This window comes from Natrix helvetica (genome assembly GCF_964273705.1).
Source record: "Natrix helvetica genome assembly, chromosome: 5".
NCBI lineage: Eukaryota > Metazoa > Chordata > Lepidosauria > Squamata > Natricidae > Natrix > Natrix helvetica.
In genome coordinates, this window is record NC_138551.1 from 34,534,876 (window position 1) to 34,553,887 (window position 19,012).

Sequence of the window (19,012 nt, forward strand, 5' to 3'; positions counted from 1 at the left end):
TGTATTCCACACAACACAACAGTAAGATGCTGAGAGATGCTATCGGCTATCTTGCTGTGTGTTCCTGAAATGAATTTTCATTTCCACGGTTTTTTATAGGATTGTGTTTCAATCTATTAGGAATCTAGGTTGCTATAATATGAAAAGGTCTCTGTGTTTTTCTTAAGAAAACCAGATCCAAACCAATGTCTTTTCCAGCTGAGTCTTTTTTGTTTGTGCATATATTGCTCTATAAAGCTTCAGAAAGTAATTTTCCAAAATATAGCCATCAAAAACATTTCAGTTTTATCACATTTTAAAACTCATCTGCAGATATTTATTGTTAGGGATCCTAGAGTTTTCAAGCAAAAGTAGTAAGCTTCAAGTTCCATGATATCTTACAGAAGAGAACACATTTATTATTTGTCATCAAAATGAAATATTTATCTGGAAGGAAGATTTAGCCTTTTGTATGCTTATTATTCCAAAGAGGTAACTTTGGAAGAGGCAACTTATGTTAGAAAGCATTGTGGAAGTGGGACATAATGTTGAACTCCACATGAAAGTTGGTATCTAACATAAAATGGACATAATATATTTAAGAATATTAAATTATTGTTTTGATCTCTTATATGTAGTAGTCCCACATTTGGAACAGAGTGTTGAAAAATATTTGGCTATTCAACTGAAGATGCAGTGAAAGAATAAGGGGAAAATATTCATTAGAAAGTATTATTCTTCATTTACAAAACTTGTTTTAGGCTAAAAAAGCCAATTCTTCCCAAGAATTATTTGGGATGTGACATGAAACCCAAACCTACTGTCATTAGTAGAAATATGGCTTTGACCTCGGCAAAATTAATATTTACAACATAGAGAAACAAAGCCAAGCCATAATTGCTTTTTTAGAAATATAAAAATGCTAAATATTTAATAGTTTTACTTAAGCCAAAATAATGTGATTAATTAGAGCTGCAATTTTAATCTACTGTGACTGATTGACTGGAGTTGCCCTCCAAGGTTACTGCTCTAGAAATGGGGGACTATTAAATTTTAGCTGCTGAGATAGCAGTTAATGGATTGGATGTGTATGCAGACATTTATAAGATTTATAATCTTTTCCCCTTGGGGTTAATGTTTTCAAAGTTACCTATTGATGAGAGATGTATCTTTTTCTAAGCTTGACATGACTTCTCACCCTCCCCCCTCAGAATTTATATTTACTTAGCTTCAGTTGCCGCTTCACTCATGTTTTTCACCCTGGCTTTTCCTTCATCTTTCTCTCAAGTTCCTGAGGCCAATCTCTTGGTCTATTCATACTTTAAAAATATTCAAGATGGCTCTTTGTTTCTCTGCCAAATTTTGCTTGTTTCTTCTATTATTCTCATTCAATTAATAATTGTTCTTCATTTTGCTGGCATCAGGTGGCAAAACATTGCTACCTATGATTTGTTTGTATTCCACACTACACAACAGTAAGATGCTGAGAGATGCTATCAGCTATCTTGCTGTGTGTTCCTGAAATGAATTTTCATTTCCATGGTTTTTTTTATAGGATTGGGTTTCAATCTATTAGGAATCTAGGTTGCTATAATATGAAAAGTTCTCTATGTTTTTCTTAAGAAAACCAGATCCAAACCAATGTCTTTTCCAGCTGAGTCTTTTTGTTTATGCATATGTTTCTCTATAAAGCTTCAGAAAGTAATTTTTCCAAAATATAGCCATCAAAAACATTTCAGTTTTATTACATTTTAAAACCGGCTTTTGGGTTCTGTTTAAAAACTGTTAGTTATATAGGATGTCTCATATTTATGCACACTCTTTATAGATAATTCCTGATGTAGCCTGTGGAAATGCCAGCTCCAATAATTCTGGTGGGGGTCGTCTAATCTCTTTTGAAGTTCACCAAAATACTTCAATAAAGTAAGAAACTGTTGTTTTGCATTATTACAGAAAAGTTTTAGATAATGTTGGTTGTTCAATCCATCATTTGAAATCCTGTGTATAAATGGAAAAGAATGGCAGGAACACAGTGTATACACCTTACGGTATCTTATGTCACAATCGATTCACCAATTTTTTCCCCCTAAAATGATTTGCTACTTTTCCAGTTGTGTTGTCAAATGTTCAAATTTTTATTGTTTCATTGGAATACACAAAAAGCTTATTTTTGTCACTGTTTTCTCATGCATGGAAAGAAGGTAATGCAAGGTCTTTTAAAAAGATGCTTTGGTGCATGCAAGGGCCCCGAATGACATTCCCCCTCCGATCATTAAAGCAGTTTTGCTTTTTCCCTAAGCTGACATAGCTGCTTTCAATGTTGACTCGGAAGTCTTAGAATGCAAGTGCATGTGCAACTTTTTTGCTTTGCCTTTTCCTACAATCTTGAAGGGAAAAGACAACAGGCAGCACATGCTTTTCTAGGAGTGGACTGTCCTTTTAGATATTAATGCTTATTAATTAGTTGGAAAGTATGATAGTTTAAATCCAACACAAAGAGAGTGCACTAGACTGGAAAATATTACAACAGATGGATTATAGAGCTTTCCCTCATCTGCAGATATTTATTGTTAGGGATCCTAGAGTTTTCAAGCAAAAGTAGTAAGAGTCAAGTTCCATGATATCTTACAGAAGAGAACACATTTATTATTTGTCATCAAAAAGAAATATTTATCTGGAAGGAAGATTTAGCCTTTTGTATGCTTATTATTACAAAGAGGTAACTTTGGAAGAGGCAACTTATGTTAGAAAGCATGGTGGAAGTGGGACATAATGTTGAACTCCACATGAAAGTTGGTATCTAACATAAAATGGACATAATATATTTAAGAATATTAAATTCTTGTTTTGATCTCTTGCATGTAGTAGTCCCACATTTGCAAGTATTATTCTTCATTTACAAAACTTGTTTTAGGTTTAAAAAAAAAGCCAATTTTCCCCAAGAATTATTTGGGATGTGACATGAAACTCAAACCTACTGTCATTAGTAGAAATATGGCTTTGACCTCGGCAAAATTAATATTTACAACATAGAGAAACAAAGCCAAGACATAATTGCTTTTTTAGAAATATAAAAATGCTAAATATTTAATAATTGTACTTGAGCCAAAATAATGTGATTAATTAGAGCTGCAATTTTAATCTACTGTGACTGATTGACTGGAGTTGCCCTCCAAGGTTACTGCTCTAGAAATGCGGGACTATTAAATTTTAGCTGCTGAGATAGCAGTTAATGGATTGGATGTGTATGCAGACATTTATAAGATTTATAATCTTTTCCCCTTGGGGTTAATGTCTTCAAAGTTACTTTTTGATGAGAGATGTATCTTTTTCTAAGCTTGATATGACTTCTCACCCTCTCCCCTCAGAATTTATATTTACTTAGCTTCAGTTGCCGCTACACTCATGTTTTTCACCCTGGCTTTTCCTTCATCTTTCTCTCAAGTTCCTGAGACCAATCTCTTGGTCTATTCATACTTTAAAAATATTCAAGATGGCTCTCTGTTTCTCTGCCAAATTTTGCTTGTTTCTTCTATTATTCTCATTCTTGAGACTTTCCACCCATTGTGTGTTAAATCTTGTTTATTAGATGTTATTTATAGGTAGAAATAGATTGGCCTTCCCCATCCTAGTGCCTCTGGCTGTCACCAGAATTCCTAGCCATTATGGGCAAAGGCAGCTATTCCAACTTGTATTAAATTGAGGATACCTGCTCTAGAGGAACATTTATAGATATAAAGCTACTGATTTAAAACTTTGTGATGGGCACAGTTCTCCTCTCTATATAATTAACTTCTTCCCTAATTAAGAAGTCCTAAGAAATCTCTAGTTAAGAAGTCCAAGGAGGTCCCATTACCAATGTAACATGTATGCATATTTTAACTTTTTATTATTTTGTATTTCTAAGCTGCCCAGAGTCTATGAAAAGGGGCAGCTATAATAAATTTATAATAATGATAATAAATTGACACACCAATGTATTGTCATTAAAATATTAATAACCAACATCATTATTAAAAGAAATATGGCAAGGCAAAGTACTACATGACAGTACATTAAAAAAAAGCAGACAAAGCAGATAACAAGATCTGGCAAAGGCTAACAGCAAAAAAGTTGAAAAAAGAGACAGAAGGGCTAATTCTGGCTGTATAAGACCAAGCTTTAAGAACAAAGCAAGAATTGAGAAGACAGCAGCAGACAGCATGTGGTGCTTCTGCAAAGAAGCTGAAGAAATAGTGGCATGGCAAAGTAGCAACAATGGTACATTAAAAAAATCTGCAAGAAATACCATTTTCCTGCAAGCAAAAACTGGTAGGTGGGGGACGGATGGACCACAAAATAGATAAAGTATTAGAAAATGAAAAAGCTAAAGTGCTCTGGGACTTTAGAATTCAAAAGACAAGCACTTTCCACATAAAAATCCCAGACTTAAAAACTGTTGATAAGAAAGACAAAAAATTCTGAATAGCGGATGTTTCAGTACCTGGAGACAGCAGAATAGAAGAGAAAAAAACTAGAGAAAAATCACAAAATACCAAGACCTGCAAATATGAAAGTTGGTATCTAGCTACCTTGGGTGCAATCCCAAAACAACATGGGCACCATGTGAACACCATTGGCATTGAGAAAATAACCATCAGTCAATTGCAAAAGATTGATTTGGTATATCTTATATCCTATGATGGTATCTTTAACGCCATCAAACAATAGCTGCCTATCCCAGGTCCTTGGAAAGGGCACGATAGGCAGAAAAAAAAGCCAAATCTTGTCTGAACATCTGTCTAACTGCGTGACCAGCCATAACAATTGGACTAAAAACCAATTGGACCAAAATGTCAGAAAAATGATGACTATTCACTATGCATTACATCCCTGTAGCGATAGAGTTATAGACTATATCTAGCCTATGAAAATGAAGATAGAGATTTACTTCAAGTCAAACTGTCAAAGAAGAAAAGCATGCAACGACTGATTATGTAAAAGACATCTAAGAACAAGAATTAATTCAAGTTAAAAATTGGAACTTACTAAATGTACAGGAAATAAAACATGAATATTAAAATAATGTAATAGAAATATAAACTGAATACTGGCAAGGAAAAGCATTAATGATCAATTTCTACAAAAGATGAGGAGAGAGTGGATAAAGATAAAACCTGGCAATCCATTACAACTGGAACATTAAAAAAAAGCACCTGAAGCTTGATTCTGGCACTCAAGACCAAGTTGTTTGAACAAATACAATCAAGACCAGAGTTGAAAAATCAAATAATTCAAAGTACAGATTGTTCAAAGAAGCAAAAGAAACAAGCATATACTTAGCTCGTGCAACAAGGTCATACAAACTGTTTATAAACAATGACATAACATAGTCACCATCATGACTCATTGAAACATTTTTTAAAAATTATCATGTGCCAATAATGAAAAATTAATGAGAACATAAGTTTTAAAGAGGAGTAAATGATCAAATGATCAGATTAAAATATTGTGGGATTTCCTAATGGAAACTGATGAAGGCTTGATACATAACTCATCAGATTTAACGGTGGTTGAAAATAAGAGAGTGTGGATAATTGATGTGGCAACACCAGTAATAGCACAATAGAAGACAAAGAATTAGTGAAGATCATCACAAAGAAGATCAAGATCTGAAACTTGAACTTGAAAGATTATAGCATAAACCAGCTGTGGTGCCATACCAAAAATCTTTTGATGGCACTTAAGAAAACCTGCACATTGACAAAATTTCCATCCTTCAATTACAAAAGACCATGTTGCATGTAGCCATACATACGCTACACCAATACATTACAAAATTCTAAGGTCTTGAGAAGAATGAAGGAAGTGTGAATGAAAGCCAACGTCACCTAAAGAATTGCCAGCTGAGCTTTCAAATTGCTGTGTATTTAATAACAGCACAACAACAACAAAACAACAAAATATTTTCCAGTAAGTCTAATGTTGTAGAATTAATATGTACCAGTACTCACTTTTGACATCTTCCACAAGTGTTTGAATTAATGAGAAATTTTGCATCAATTACGGTAAGTTATAGAAACATGTTTTTAATGTGATGAGTGATGTTACATTCTTATAGAAAATGTTTTAAACACTTGTTTTCATTATGATCTGCTTAATAGTGTTATTTTTGTCTTTAGAATAAGGCAAGATGCCACTGCTTCCCTTATCCTATTATGGAAGGTGACCACAGAAAGGTTTAAAGAATGCTCACTTATAGATGCCACAAGCATTACTCTTCTCCAAGCAATGGGTGGACTTGTCCTAGCAGAGGAGATGCTGGAATTGGGAAACAACTATTTCATTGGTGAGTTTTGCTAATGTTGATTTTTATACTCACAAAGTATTTTTCTAATGTATTGAACAAGTCATGTGTAAATTTTACATTAAATCAGAGTTGTTATAGTCATAATAGGAATAGGAATTTGTATTACAGTAATGCACTATGAATAGGACTATGAGATGTGATTTGGTTTTTTATAATGGAATATTTATATATGTAAGGCTCAGTGGTTGGTTTCAAATTTTTTTAGAACCTCTTCTATCGGTGTGGCCTGCTTTGTGGGAGTGGCTTGCCAGCCATGTGACCGAGTGGGAGTGGCTTGCCAGTCATGTGACTGAGTGGGAGTGGCTTGCCAGTCATGTGACTGGGTAGGTGTGGCCAACATGTAAATTGTGGTGAAACTCACTTAACAACACTCTTGCTTAGCAACCAAAATGTTGGCTCAGAAACTCTGGCATTTGAAGCACACAAGTCTTAAAGCTGTCAAGTTACAAGACCCTTCCACCCCTAACCCTTTAGAAAAAAAACCCAGGGGTGTCCAAACTTGACAGCTTTAAGACTTGTGGACTTCAACTTCCAGAATTCCTCCTCTCGCTCTTCATCTTGATGATGTGTGGATGAGCAGGGGGGCGGGGAGATGGAACCAGTTCTAAATGGCACTGTAGATTTGTGGAAATAGAAGAGGTTAGAACTGGCAGGAACCCACCCCTGGTAAAGCTTCTTTAAAAGATTACCCAGGGAAATGTAAAATGCTGGCAGGTAACAACCATCAGTGACATATGTCCTTGCTTCTGTGATTCAAAGAAATGATACAACTAAATAAAAAACCAACATTTTTTTCTTTTGCTAGGTCCAGGAATGTGAGATTTCCACTAGCTTCTTTACTATAAAAAATATTATCCCTTGGATGAAAATAACATTAGGATTAAAGTTCAGAAAGCTATATCATGTTTCTTCGCCTCAATCTATTGCTTCATGAGAAAAAGAAACCAGTTTATGTAATATTCTGTCTTCATAATCTCATTCTTTTCTGTAACAGAAGTAATTTACATAAAAATTGCATCTGTTTTCTAAAATCTTGGCTGTTCATTGTGATTGAAAACATTATCCGATAAGTATTTCAGTTATGTATGCCAAATGCTATGAGTAGGTTAGTTGACTTCCCCAGTCTGATATTCTTGAGATGTGATAGACATCCATTACTATGCTGGTTATGGCATTATGGCAAATAAAAATCCAGTACATTTGTGAAACCCTGGATTAAAGATTTAGGTTAGGGTAACAAAAAATGTGATCAACAGAAAAGGGCATTTGTTTTGTTTTGTTTTGTTTATATGCATTAAATAAGTGAGGCAGGTAAGTAAATATCTTGTTAGCAGGATTTTTGCTTTTCTTGGCATAGCATCATAATATGTTCGTCAATTTTTAGAATTATGCTGGTGCAGTAATTGATGTACTGAATTCTTACCAATTTTAAATATGGTGTTAAAATGGCAGATATTGCAGTATAGAGCATCTTCTTCTCTTAATTCTGAGTTGGAATGTAAATTGGAAAGTTAGTCCATCTGCCTCCACTTTAGATCATTACTAGCCAGAAGGAATAAGCTATTGAGGTTGCTATTTATTGTTGTAGCATAATTTTTAGGAACAACTTGTAACAATTAGTCTCAGGAAACCAATAAAGAAAAAGATAATTCTCATTGAGATCTGCCAGTTCTGGAATAATAGTATTTAATTTATTCTCTTTACTATGAAAGATAATTTGATATTTATTTTACTTCTTATACAATATATCATCTCCACTTTAAATATTAATACATTGCAATTATACATTTTAAAACCTCTTCCATTTCATCATAAGTAAATGATAGAAAGTGTTTTTGGATACATAATTTAGAAATATTTGGTTGATGGATCAAAAAATCCACCATTATTTCAGTGTGTTAAGAGATTTTGCAGTCATTAACAGTACTCCTCTTTAAAATACGACTTACACTATTTACTTCTTGTCATTTTACTTAACATGAAGTTTAAAAGTATTTTTAGCAAATGTTAGTAGATAATAATGGTCTTAAGTAATTTTATTGCTAGAAAAAGGCTATCTTGCTAATTAGTCCAGGTAGTAATGACCACAGATTCAAGGCTGGCTTTATTTTCTTGTTCAAAGTGTTCTACTTCATGATCAGTCTTAAAATAAATTTTGCATAAGGATGATGGTGTCTTCATTTCATTGCTGAGTATTCTCCTGTATGGTAATTATACATTAATCAATTCAATTTACTAATAATGAATTTCTCTAAACACTTACTTGCTGGCATAAGAGGTTAAGAGAGAGAGCATCAAAATTAAGTGAAACAAAATTGTAATATAGTCATTTGTAACTGTTCTAATGCTGTGACCTTGATATCTGATCAAATGTAGATATGAATGCTAGAACTACTTTAAATTATAAGGGCCTTTGCACATGACTATATATCATATCTCCAGTGATGTGCAAATGAATTATATATCTCTGCCCTATATCTAGCTGCTTTGAATCTCAGTTCATTTTTCAAAAGCATCTGACTATAGACTATGTAAAAGTAGAGACTTCTTTGAATCCAGATAAGTTCTTGGTAACTCTGCGGATTTATCTGTTATTTCTGTACTGGGTAGTTTGCCACTTCCTTATTCCAGGATGTTTTCCAATTTTTCTAGCGTGCATTTCTTGTATTCTTGTAGTATCCCATTCTGTAATTTACCAAACCTGAGCTTGCTTAGCTTCGGAGCCTATATAAAGTCTGCTTAGTGCTGATTCCTGCTGAGGCACGCAGAGTAAGTGAGAAACCAATCTTTGAACCCCATAAAGCCAGAGACCCACCTTTTCCAAAATGTATAATTAATGTGGTCTATCCAAGGGTGGGTTCCAGCCAGAACTACTGCTGATTCGCACACGTGCTTGCTTCATGCGCGCTGTATGCACAGGGCAATTACAATTCTTCTACACATGCACAGAACTGGAAAAACAAGATGGCGGCACCGATGGCAACAACCGGGGAACCCAGGCCACTAAACCACTACTGGTTCGGTAGAACCGGTCCGAACTGGTAGGAACCCAACACTGGTCTACCCATACATTTCATAGATAAATGAAAATATATAAAGAAGCAGTATTATCTATCTCATTTTCAACTTCTGATAAGGGATTTATTTTTTCTTTGATATGGGTCATTGAATTAATTGTAAGTACATTTTAACTACATCTCATCTATGCTTCTAGTGAAATTAGTACAGGTATACACACACACACACACACACACACACACACACACCAGATTACAACTCTGGATTGACCCTCTTGTCCAATTTTTTCCTACCCTTTTCTCTCCTAAAGCTGTTGTGAACTACAGAGGCAATATAAGCAAAAAAAAAAATTAAACAATCTGTACAGTATAATATTGCTGATATTCATATAATCTCTGGCTATGGCCACTCAGTAGCAGTTTAATGGGATTTAGGAGAGAAGTATTAACAGCAGCCTTAACTCGTTCCTTTGTCTATTTCCCTTTTAAAGCATTGTATTCCATTTTTAACAGTAATAATATATATGGTCTATTTCTTCCAGGTTTTGTGAATGATTCTGTTTCCAAATGCATCGTGCCATTACGCCTGATGGTTATAGTCAAGGTCAGCATGTGTTGGCCTGGAAGAATCCAGTCTGATGGCTTTCCATGTTCTGGGAAAGGCAGATGCATTACAAGAGCGTCTGAGGTAAGAAAAAAGAATGAATGTGGATGAAGGGTGGAAGGACATGAATATCCTAGTCTTGACTTGTTCATCTAAGGCTGATTGAGACAAAACAAAGAACTGCAAGGATCAATTGCCAGAGGAGAAGCAATGCATGATTTGAGAGAAACCAGAGAGAGGCAGCTGTATAAAGGGTAGGTGGATGGAGAAAATTGGTAGTTTGTAAGAGACACAATCATGAGGCATGCAACTGCCTGGATTGCATGATGAACTGAAAGCTGCATATCTCCTCTATGGAAAGTGGATAATTAGAAGAGCTTTGCTTTAGCTTCAAAGCCAGCTTTTGATTAGTGCTCTGCAGCTTTTTGGAGATACTCTGGCATCTAATTCAGATCTTTGAAAACAGTATGGTACCATAGATGTCCAAAAGTTGTATTAAAGTATAAATACAAATAGAATGTCTTGGTTCTACCCACTATTCTTCAGAGCAGGGCTCTTGGTAAATCAGCTCTCACCTTAGTAAATTCTTCATCCCAAGTTGTTGCATGGAATTTTTCACAACTGCTTCCCAATATTTTATCTTCTGGCTTACATGAACTTTGGAAGTGGTTGATTAACTGTTGCTTTGCAGTCCTCACAATTCTATTTGGATTACATTGCTAATTATTATTTAATAATATATTTCTATAAAGTAAAAAAGAATTAAGCATATGCCTTATAGGATATTATCCATACTGATATAGAAACTGTCTATACTCTTAGAAAATGAAAGCGGTTGCCAGGAGAAATCATAACATTTAAGTTGCCAAAAAACCAGTTAACAAAAGAAATAATTACGTATTCAAAAAGAATAACAAATCTGTCTACTTTAGAACATGTTCCATGTGGTTGGGAACTGTAATTCTCTATTGCTATAATTTCAGTTCTTATTTTTGAGTGTCCTCTTTTCTTGCCCTGCATATTCAACGCTATCATTTTGGGGCCAAAATTCTTCCTGTTTCTTATTTTTATTGGAAGCTTGTTAAAAGAAAAAAAAATGCTGTCCTTTCATAGCTTATTCGCCAAATGCATAAAAGATGATGAACATTAAAAACCTTGCTATTTTTATTCTTGGAAGGTGTTTTATGTGTGACGTGTTGCTATCATTGTTTGGCATGTTTCAGCCAAATCTATTTTATGTCCCAGACAGTTTGAGGCATTGAATTGGGAAAGAGAGTATAGTAAAGTCTGAGAATTTTACGTACCATCACCTTTTCTTAATCGTGAGTTAGTTTATTTCAGGGAGAATTCCTAGCACGGAAAGAGTTTTTGAGGTCTTTGCAATGATCTCATCAGTTTTGAAAGGAGATTCCCGGAAATTGCTTAGTTTTCAATGTCCACCGGTTTAGAGGGGCTCTAAATCTTTGAAATCTGCAACATTTAAGTAGAAAGTACAGAAGACGGTGCCAGATTCATTGTATGGCATATATTGTATTTTCATGATATTTTATCACTTTGAATTTTAGAGAAGAAACTTGGAATTTTATTTGATCTTAAGACTCAGCGGAATAATTAGATACATGTTCTGGAATATCGTACATGTTTATGAATTATTATATATACAATAATGCAAAATCATAGCTACTAGTTCTTTAGTTTATAACGGCCTTCATATGAGTCCTTCCCAAGAATCTAGGATTTTGCAATATCAGCTTAGTATATATATATATGGATCCAAGCAATGTAATTGACAGATGGAAATTTTGTCAATGCTCAGATTTTCTAAGTGCTATCCAAAATTTGTTTCTGACAAACTGGTACCCAGTTTGCCAATAACCAGTGGGTCTACCATGGCCGGTTTATGTCATAATCTTTCATCTTAAATTTTCCTTTGTAATTTTCTGCAATTCCTTGTCTTTTATTCATATTCTTATATTCTTATGGCTCATTGCATAGTCAGCCTGATGTTCAGACTGCATTTGGCATTTTATCCACATGTTGAGTCCTTTCCAAGACCATGGGATAGACAAATGAGGGATAGGCAGGCCTGGGATAGCAAGTGAAACAAAATTCTATAGTGGTATTGGCTTCCTTTACTGCCAGACTTAGTTACTTCTGTCAAGACTTAGATTTTTTTTTCTCCTGGGTAGACCTTTGCTCTTCTTCCAGTTCCCCTATACCTAGTACAGTCCTTATTGACCCAGGCAATGACTGAACCAGATTGGGTTTCTGTAATTTAGATCTGACTATATTTCTATGGGAGAAACACTCTTTGATTCCTCTGGTGAGACCTGTCCAATATGGTTGAACCTCTGATATACTTGTCATCTTCTTCAGAACAGCCAAGCCCATAACCATGTCAAGGTAGTGCCTCACTGGGAGATTCTTACTCTTATTTTATCTTCTTTTAGTGTGACTTGTTTTTCTGAAATAAATATCTATAATTAAAAGTAAGAAGATATGTAAAGATAGGATGCTATGTTTTCCCTATATATTTTTCCTAGATAGCAGTCTAATTATTGATCTCAGATACCCTGAGTTCAAAAAGCAATGGATAATTTGTCAGGAGAATGTTTTAAAGGAAAGTGACAAGTGAATTTCCTTGTTTGCCTTCTTCTGTATGTGTGTACACTGTTTTGTCTTTAGCAAATACCTATGCTCCTGAAAATATCCATGTTCAAATGTCTCTTAAAGTCTGTTCTACCAAACTTATATCATATCCTAAAAATAGCTCAGCCAAAGTATTGTTGCAAAAACCATTATAAAGATGCACTTGGAAATTCCATGCAACTGTTTTGGATCAACAGTTTGAGCTTGCAAATAAGCATATGTGTTTACAGATGATCTAGTCTTTCACTAGACTAGCTCACCAAAAGCTTCTGCTGAATGTTTACTTTAATAAGATTATCATTTTGAGTTTGTACTTGAATTTTCTCTGTAAAAGTTTATTTTTTCATATTCCTTAAATGGCCAATTGGAATTTAAGCCAAGAAAATTTGATTCAAAGCCAGAATGAACAGTAGTTCAATTAGCTAACTTAATTAGACATGAAATGTTTTTTTTGACACTTTTTTTTCACCTTCAATGAGACAGGCCCAAAATGCCTCGGTAATTTTCCTACTCATACAATAATCAGTTAGCAATATTGAATATCTTATTTAAATTAGCTATAGAATTAGGTGCTTTTTTCCAGTTCTTTTTAGTTAATGGTTTAATGGCATGGTCTTTGCTGTTTTCCTTAGGTTGTTTGTAAATGTTTCTGCTTATAGCACACATGTTTTACTGTGCAAAGCACATTATTGAAAAGGATAATTTAAAGATATTTTGCAATAAATAGGCATAAAAGTTAAAATGAAAGTACTAGAACAAGGATCATGCTGATGCAGCTCATATTTTACTGAATACACAGTCATACATTTGTCATACAAATTGATCATTCAGTAAAAATAGTTGGGCATTCTGTGTTAAGAGCTGAAAATAGTGAAGCAAAAGAAGAGTTCAACCTTATTTTCTTTAATCAAAGTTACAATTGCAAGGAAATCACATGTGTATTATATTGCTTGGTTTGTAACCTCTGGAAGAAAATGGTGTCACTTTCCAGAACGTTCCTAAAAAGTTGCAAGGAGTATATTTAATCTTGAACATTAACTATGGATAGTTATAAATATCTCTTAATATACTATTCATTAGATTGATTCCCACCTTTTAGAAAATTATTTTGCTTGCATGTTTGCAACACTGATGTAGCAGATGTGCATCTAATATAACATGAAATTATTGAGAAATAAAGATTAGCATAATTAAACATTTTGGCTAATGTGCTCAGCTGAACACTCAGCTTTCATTATGGCTATTTTTAACAGAAAGATATCAGTTGTACTGAATGTTAAGGCCCATTAGGAAGTTCTCTGCACACCTAGAGGACCCTAGAATAAGTAACAATATCTTAAGGGCTTGAACTTGACAAAGCTTTTAATCTGACAGTTCCTTTTTAGGATCTTGAATTGCTGAATTTCTTCAGTATCAGTTTTACAGAAAGCATTAGAGGACAGAAAAATGGAAAGGAGAATGTCTCAAACAACTGGTAGGAGTAATGTAGAGCAATGTTGGGTAGGTTAAAGAAGGCCTAATGAGACTAATCCCAGAACATCTTGATTTGAGAATAGAAGAAATTAATCAGGGATATTAAGTGATATAGATGAAATTCAAAAACAGAGGCTGAAATATAAAGGTAGAAAGATAATATGCGCCATCCAGACAATTGGGATAACAATTGAGATAACTTGGGACAATTGGGACAACTTGGGAGTTTTTAGCTGATTACATCTTTAGCTTAGTTACACCAGCACACAAGTATACATTTAATTATTTGTGGGATTTTTAATGCTAAAATCAGCCCATGTTTGGAACTATTGAACTTAAAGGATAAAAACTTTTTTAAAAAATGGATGTCATTTTTCTTTTGGGCCATTTGTCCCATGATAAGAGCCAGAATAATAGAAGTACTTAAATTAATGTACAAATTACAAATGTCAGTTTACATGAATGACAAAGGGATCAATCTGTGGGTTCTTATATATCAATCAGCCACAGAGATAAAGTTGTTGTTGATTATATATTCACATATATTCACTCATTAGTGTAGTGTTTAATACCCATTTGTGTAGTGTTTAGTATTATAGATAGATTAGAGAGTGATAAATTACCATTTGTCTTAGATTTATGCGTATATGTGGAAATAATGTAGAACAAGAGAGTCACAATATAGAAAGCATAACAAAGAATCAGAAACAATCAAAGTGGACATTCCTCTTGGCAGAAGCCGAAAGATCAATGTTGTACAGTCCAACATGCTACAGCAGATGGTTACACTTATTCAAAAACCAGAAATTGCAAATATCATTTACGAGGATGTGGTTGGTAATCTTAAACCTGTAGCATGTAAACCATGGCAAGGGAAAATGCTGAAACCAGAATCTTGTGGTTTAACCACAAATGTAGATGTAAAGAAAAAAGGAACTGGCTAGACTATTAAGACAAATGAAAAAAGATAAATCATTTGACAGGGTACAGATGAACTCTGAAAATATCAAGCACTAAAAAGTAGGAACAAACAAGATTACTATAAAAGCTAGTGGTGAGAATTAAGACTGTCATGTTTACAAAATAACGCTATAAAATTTTATGAACTAGTTTCCCAAGGCCAGAGAAAAATAAATGTAGTAATAGAAACACATATTTCACCTGAGGTTTGGATAGCTTATTTTAAAAAGAAATTTGAGGATATTAGAAGAATAGTTAATGGGTACAATTTATTAAAATTATCATAAAAATGTCCACCAGTAACTGCTACAGAAATTAAGAGAATAATTTCACAACAGACAGTTGGCAAAGGCCCAGGAGAGTGTATGTTATTACCAAAAATGTTTAAGGCAATCCCTGATTGATGGGCTCCTATGCATGCTTCCTTCATTATTTATATCAATGTTATAAATAAATAGAGGAAAATCCCTCTACGTTGGAAAAACAGTGCAGTAATTCCACTATTAAAAAGTGAGATTTTACAAACCCTGCTAACTTTCACCCCAAAAGTCTCCTTGAAATAGGGTGTAAGCAATATATAACATATATTTTAAACAGATTTATTTGGAAGATACAATGCAAATTAGAACAGAAGAAGAGGCAGGCTTCAGAAAGGTCCATATATTACTATATAGTGGCATGATACATATATTGACAACATTGATTGGAATGAGAAGAATCCTTGCAGAATTTCAAAGTTATTTTAGGAAAGAATACCAAACAGATAAATTATTTTAAAGCCAAGGTAGTCGTATTTATTAAAAGATTAAAGAGACATAATGGAGACTAGATGATAAGGAAATGGAACAACTGAGGTCATTAAAGTATTTGGGTACCCAGTTTACTGAAACATTATCATGGAAAATGTAGCATCAACAAGAACAATGGCCATAAGATCAATGAGAGTACAGAATATAGATTAACAGTGTTGGAAGGGACCTTTGAGGCTTTCTAGTCCAACCCCCAGCTTAAGCAGGAGCCCTTATACCATTTTAGACAAATGCTTGTTCAGTCCCATTTTTAAAGCTTCCAAATTTTTGATTTAGTAAAGTAGAAGAATTAGAAGTGTTTGAATGTGTTTGAATACTAGTAGCTCGGCTTCATAGTTAGGTTGTTGGTTTAAACTCTTAGGTGGCAATTTGGTGCAAACATTTCGTCACCATTCAAGGAGAGATTGACATCGTCAACTCAAAATGCACTGATGATGTCTCCTCGAATGGTGATGAAACGTTTGCAACCAAATTGTCAAACTCAAAGCTCAAACCAACAGCCTAATTAGAAGTGTTCCTAATTAAAAGTGTTCCTGGATAAATTAATGAGATCAATCTTAGCATGTGTACAGCAGCAATGTTGAGATTAGAAGTGGGCCTTCCATGAATCATGATAAAATAATAATCATAAAGGAGACTACTCCATGCACAAACACTTATTTGGCAAAACAATGCCTCCACAAACAATTTAACAGTAATAGATGGGTGACTTTGTTTCTAAAAACATTCTCACAATTATTGCTACATAGTGAACTGCCGAATGACATACGTTATCACACACTATTGAAGGACTGCACATTTCTTTAAAGATTTTAGACAAGATGGATTGCTTGAGTTGGCTAAGTGATATCAATGTTTTAAAGCTGCACAAAGAATGTCATATTATTTACAGTCTCTTATAGATCATTCCGAGAAACAAGTTTCACAAAATTTTATTTTCAAACAATATAACAGCCTATTGGATGGAAAGTTGAAGATTTGACCTAGTATTATAATGTGTATTATATTAGGAACCTAGACCTAGATTTATTGGACCTTTGTTTATCCAATTGAATCAGTCTAGATTTAGAATAATATATGTATGTATGTATGTATGTATGTATGTATGTATGTGTGTTACAACCCCTGGTCAATGTTCCCTCTAAATTTTTTTCAGTGTGAGCAGAAAAGCATAGTGTTTGAGCGGCACATTTTCATGCCTGAGCAGCACCTGAATTTTTTTCACAGGTGTCACCTAAGACAACAACAAAATCAGTATTATTTGAAACTCAAAGTTATGTTTCTTCAAGGTACCTGCTTAATTAAAAGTGTTATATAGTATCACTTAACAATGCTCCTGCTTAGCAACCAAAATGTTGGGTCAGAAACTCTGGCATTTGAAGCACACAAGTCTTAAAGCTGTCAAGTTACAAGATCCTTGCATCCCTAACCCTTTAGGGAAAAAAAACCCAAGGGGTCTTCAAACCTGACAGCTTGAAGACTTGTGGACTTCAACTCCCAGAATTCCTCCTCCAGTCATGTTGGCTCAGGAACTCTGGCATTGAAGCATGCAAGTCTTAAAGCTGTCAAGTTGCAAGATCCTGGCACCACTAACCCTTTAGAAAAAAAAACGCAGGGGTCTTCAAACCTGACAGCTTGAAGACTTGTGGACTTCAACTCCCAGAATTCCTCCTCCAGTCATGTTGCAGCGACGTCATCTGCGTGGATCTGCTCCATCTTCGGTTTTTTTCACAGGGGGCAAGGCTGCTGCTGAAGATGCTGACGAGCCCCTGCCGCCACCAGAATAACAGCTGCCTCCTCCTCCTCCTCCTCCTCCTCCTCCTCCTCCTCCTCCTCCTCCTCCAACAGCACCATCACATTTGCTGCCCGACACTGCGGCTGAGGTGAAGCCGCCAAAGCTCCTGCTAGCGCCCCCGCCCGTGGCAGCGGCGGCGGCGCGTCCCCCTCCATTCGGAGCACCTGAGCTGGGCACCGCGTTACCCCTGCTGCCTTCTCCTCCTCTGCCGTGCTTTTGAGAAGCCATGAGGCCTTTTCCCCCTGCTCCCGCCCCCTCCGACACCTTCCTACTGGCTCCCGCGGCCTCATGGCTCCTCAAAAGCACAGCAGAGGAGGAGGGGGCAGGGGTAACACCGGGGCCCAGCTCAGGTGCTCTGAACGGAGAGGGAGGCGCCGCTGCCACGGGCGGGGGTGCCGGCGGGAGCTTTGGCGGCTTCACCTCGGCCACAGTGTTGGGCAGCAAATGTGGTGGTGCTGTTAGAGGAGGAGGAGGCGGCAGCAGATATTCCGGTAGCGGCAGGGGCTTTGGGGGTTTACTTTAGCTGCAGCGCCGGGCGCAAGCAGCTAGGATTGGCCGCCCACAAAGGATCTCCCCGGGCTTGCTTTGCTGAACTCAGTCGCCCCGCACTCATCAAAACAAGTCCGGGGAGGTCCTTTGCGGGCCGCCAGTTCTAGCCGTCTGCAACGGACCTCCCCAGCCTCCGGCACCTGTGACAGTAGAAAACACTGCGCAGCAGTTGGAAACTGCTGCGTGGTGTTTTCTTGCCACGTGCGCGGCCACGCAGCCGTGCACCTTAGAGGGAACAGTGCCCCTGGTATCCCTTTATTTATTTATCAGCACTAATACAACATATAGATAGATAGATAGATAGATAGATAGATAGATAGATAGATAGATAGATAGATAGATAGATAGATAGTCTGATGTGGATGAATGTGGAACAAAGCAAGTTGCATTGTTCTCAATTTAATGCTGTTAATATTAGAGGAGATGTATTGAACTGATATGAATAGTTGCAATTGTCAATTGTTGCAGAAAATCAAATCCAGAAAGCACACACAACTGGCTGATTCAGCAGGATTGATTTAACTAAAAAAACTTCGTTATATACAATACCTTATGCAATTGTCAGAAGCATAATCACAGAAGCATGGTTAACACAAGGACATATTCACAGAAGGAAATGACAGAAGGACAATAATAGGAGCACACAACTTATATTTATACATATCAGTTAATCTAAACCACACCCAGGCTCTGAACTGTTTCAGCTCCCAAACAACCCTCATTGGCTGATTTAGTTGCTATGCAAATACATTGGCTGATCTTGTTACCATGGCCTATCCGAGCCAGTCTTCAATGGCTGACCTGTTGCCATGTCTATCCCAGTTCATG

The 19,012-nt window shown here is 35.7% G+C and overlaps 1 protein-coding gene across 1 annotated transcript in view; it reads left to right on the top strand.

The window, feature by feature from the left end:
- The window catches only part of DNER (delta/notch like EGF repeat containing), a 143,819-nt gene that overhangs the window by 88,446 nt on the left and 36,361 nt on the right, over positions 1–19,012 (top strand). Inside the window, exons 3-5 of the mRNA XM_081956351.1 lie at positions 1,808–1,902; positions 6,141–6,307; positions 9,888–10,033. Coding sequence (XP_081812477.1) covers positions 1,808–1,902; positions 6,141–6,307; positions 9,888–10,033 — 408 coding nt within the window. The remainder of the gene's footprint in view (positions 1–1,807; positions 1,903–6,140; positions 6,308–9,887; positions 10,034–19,012) is intronic.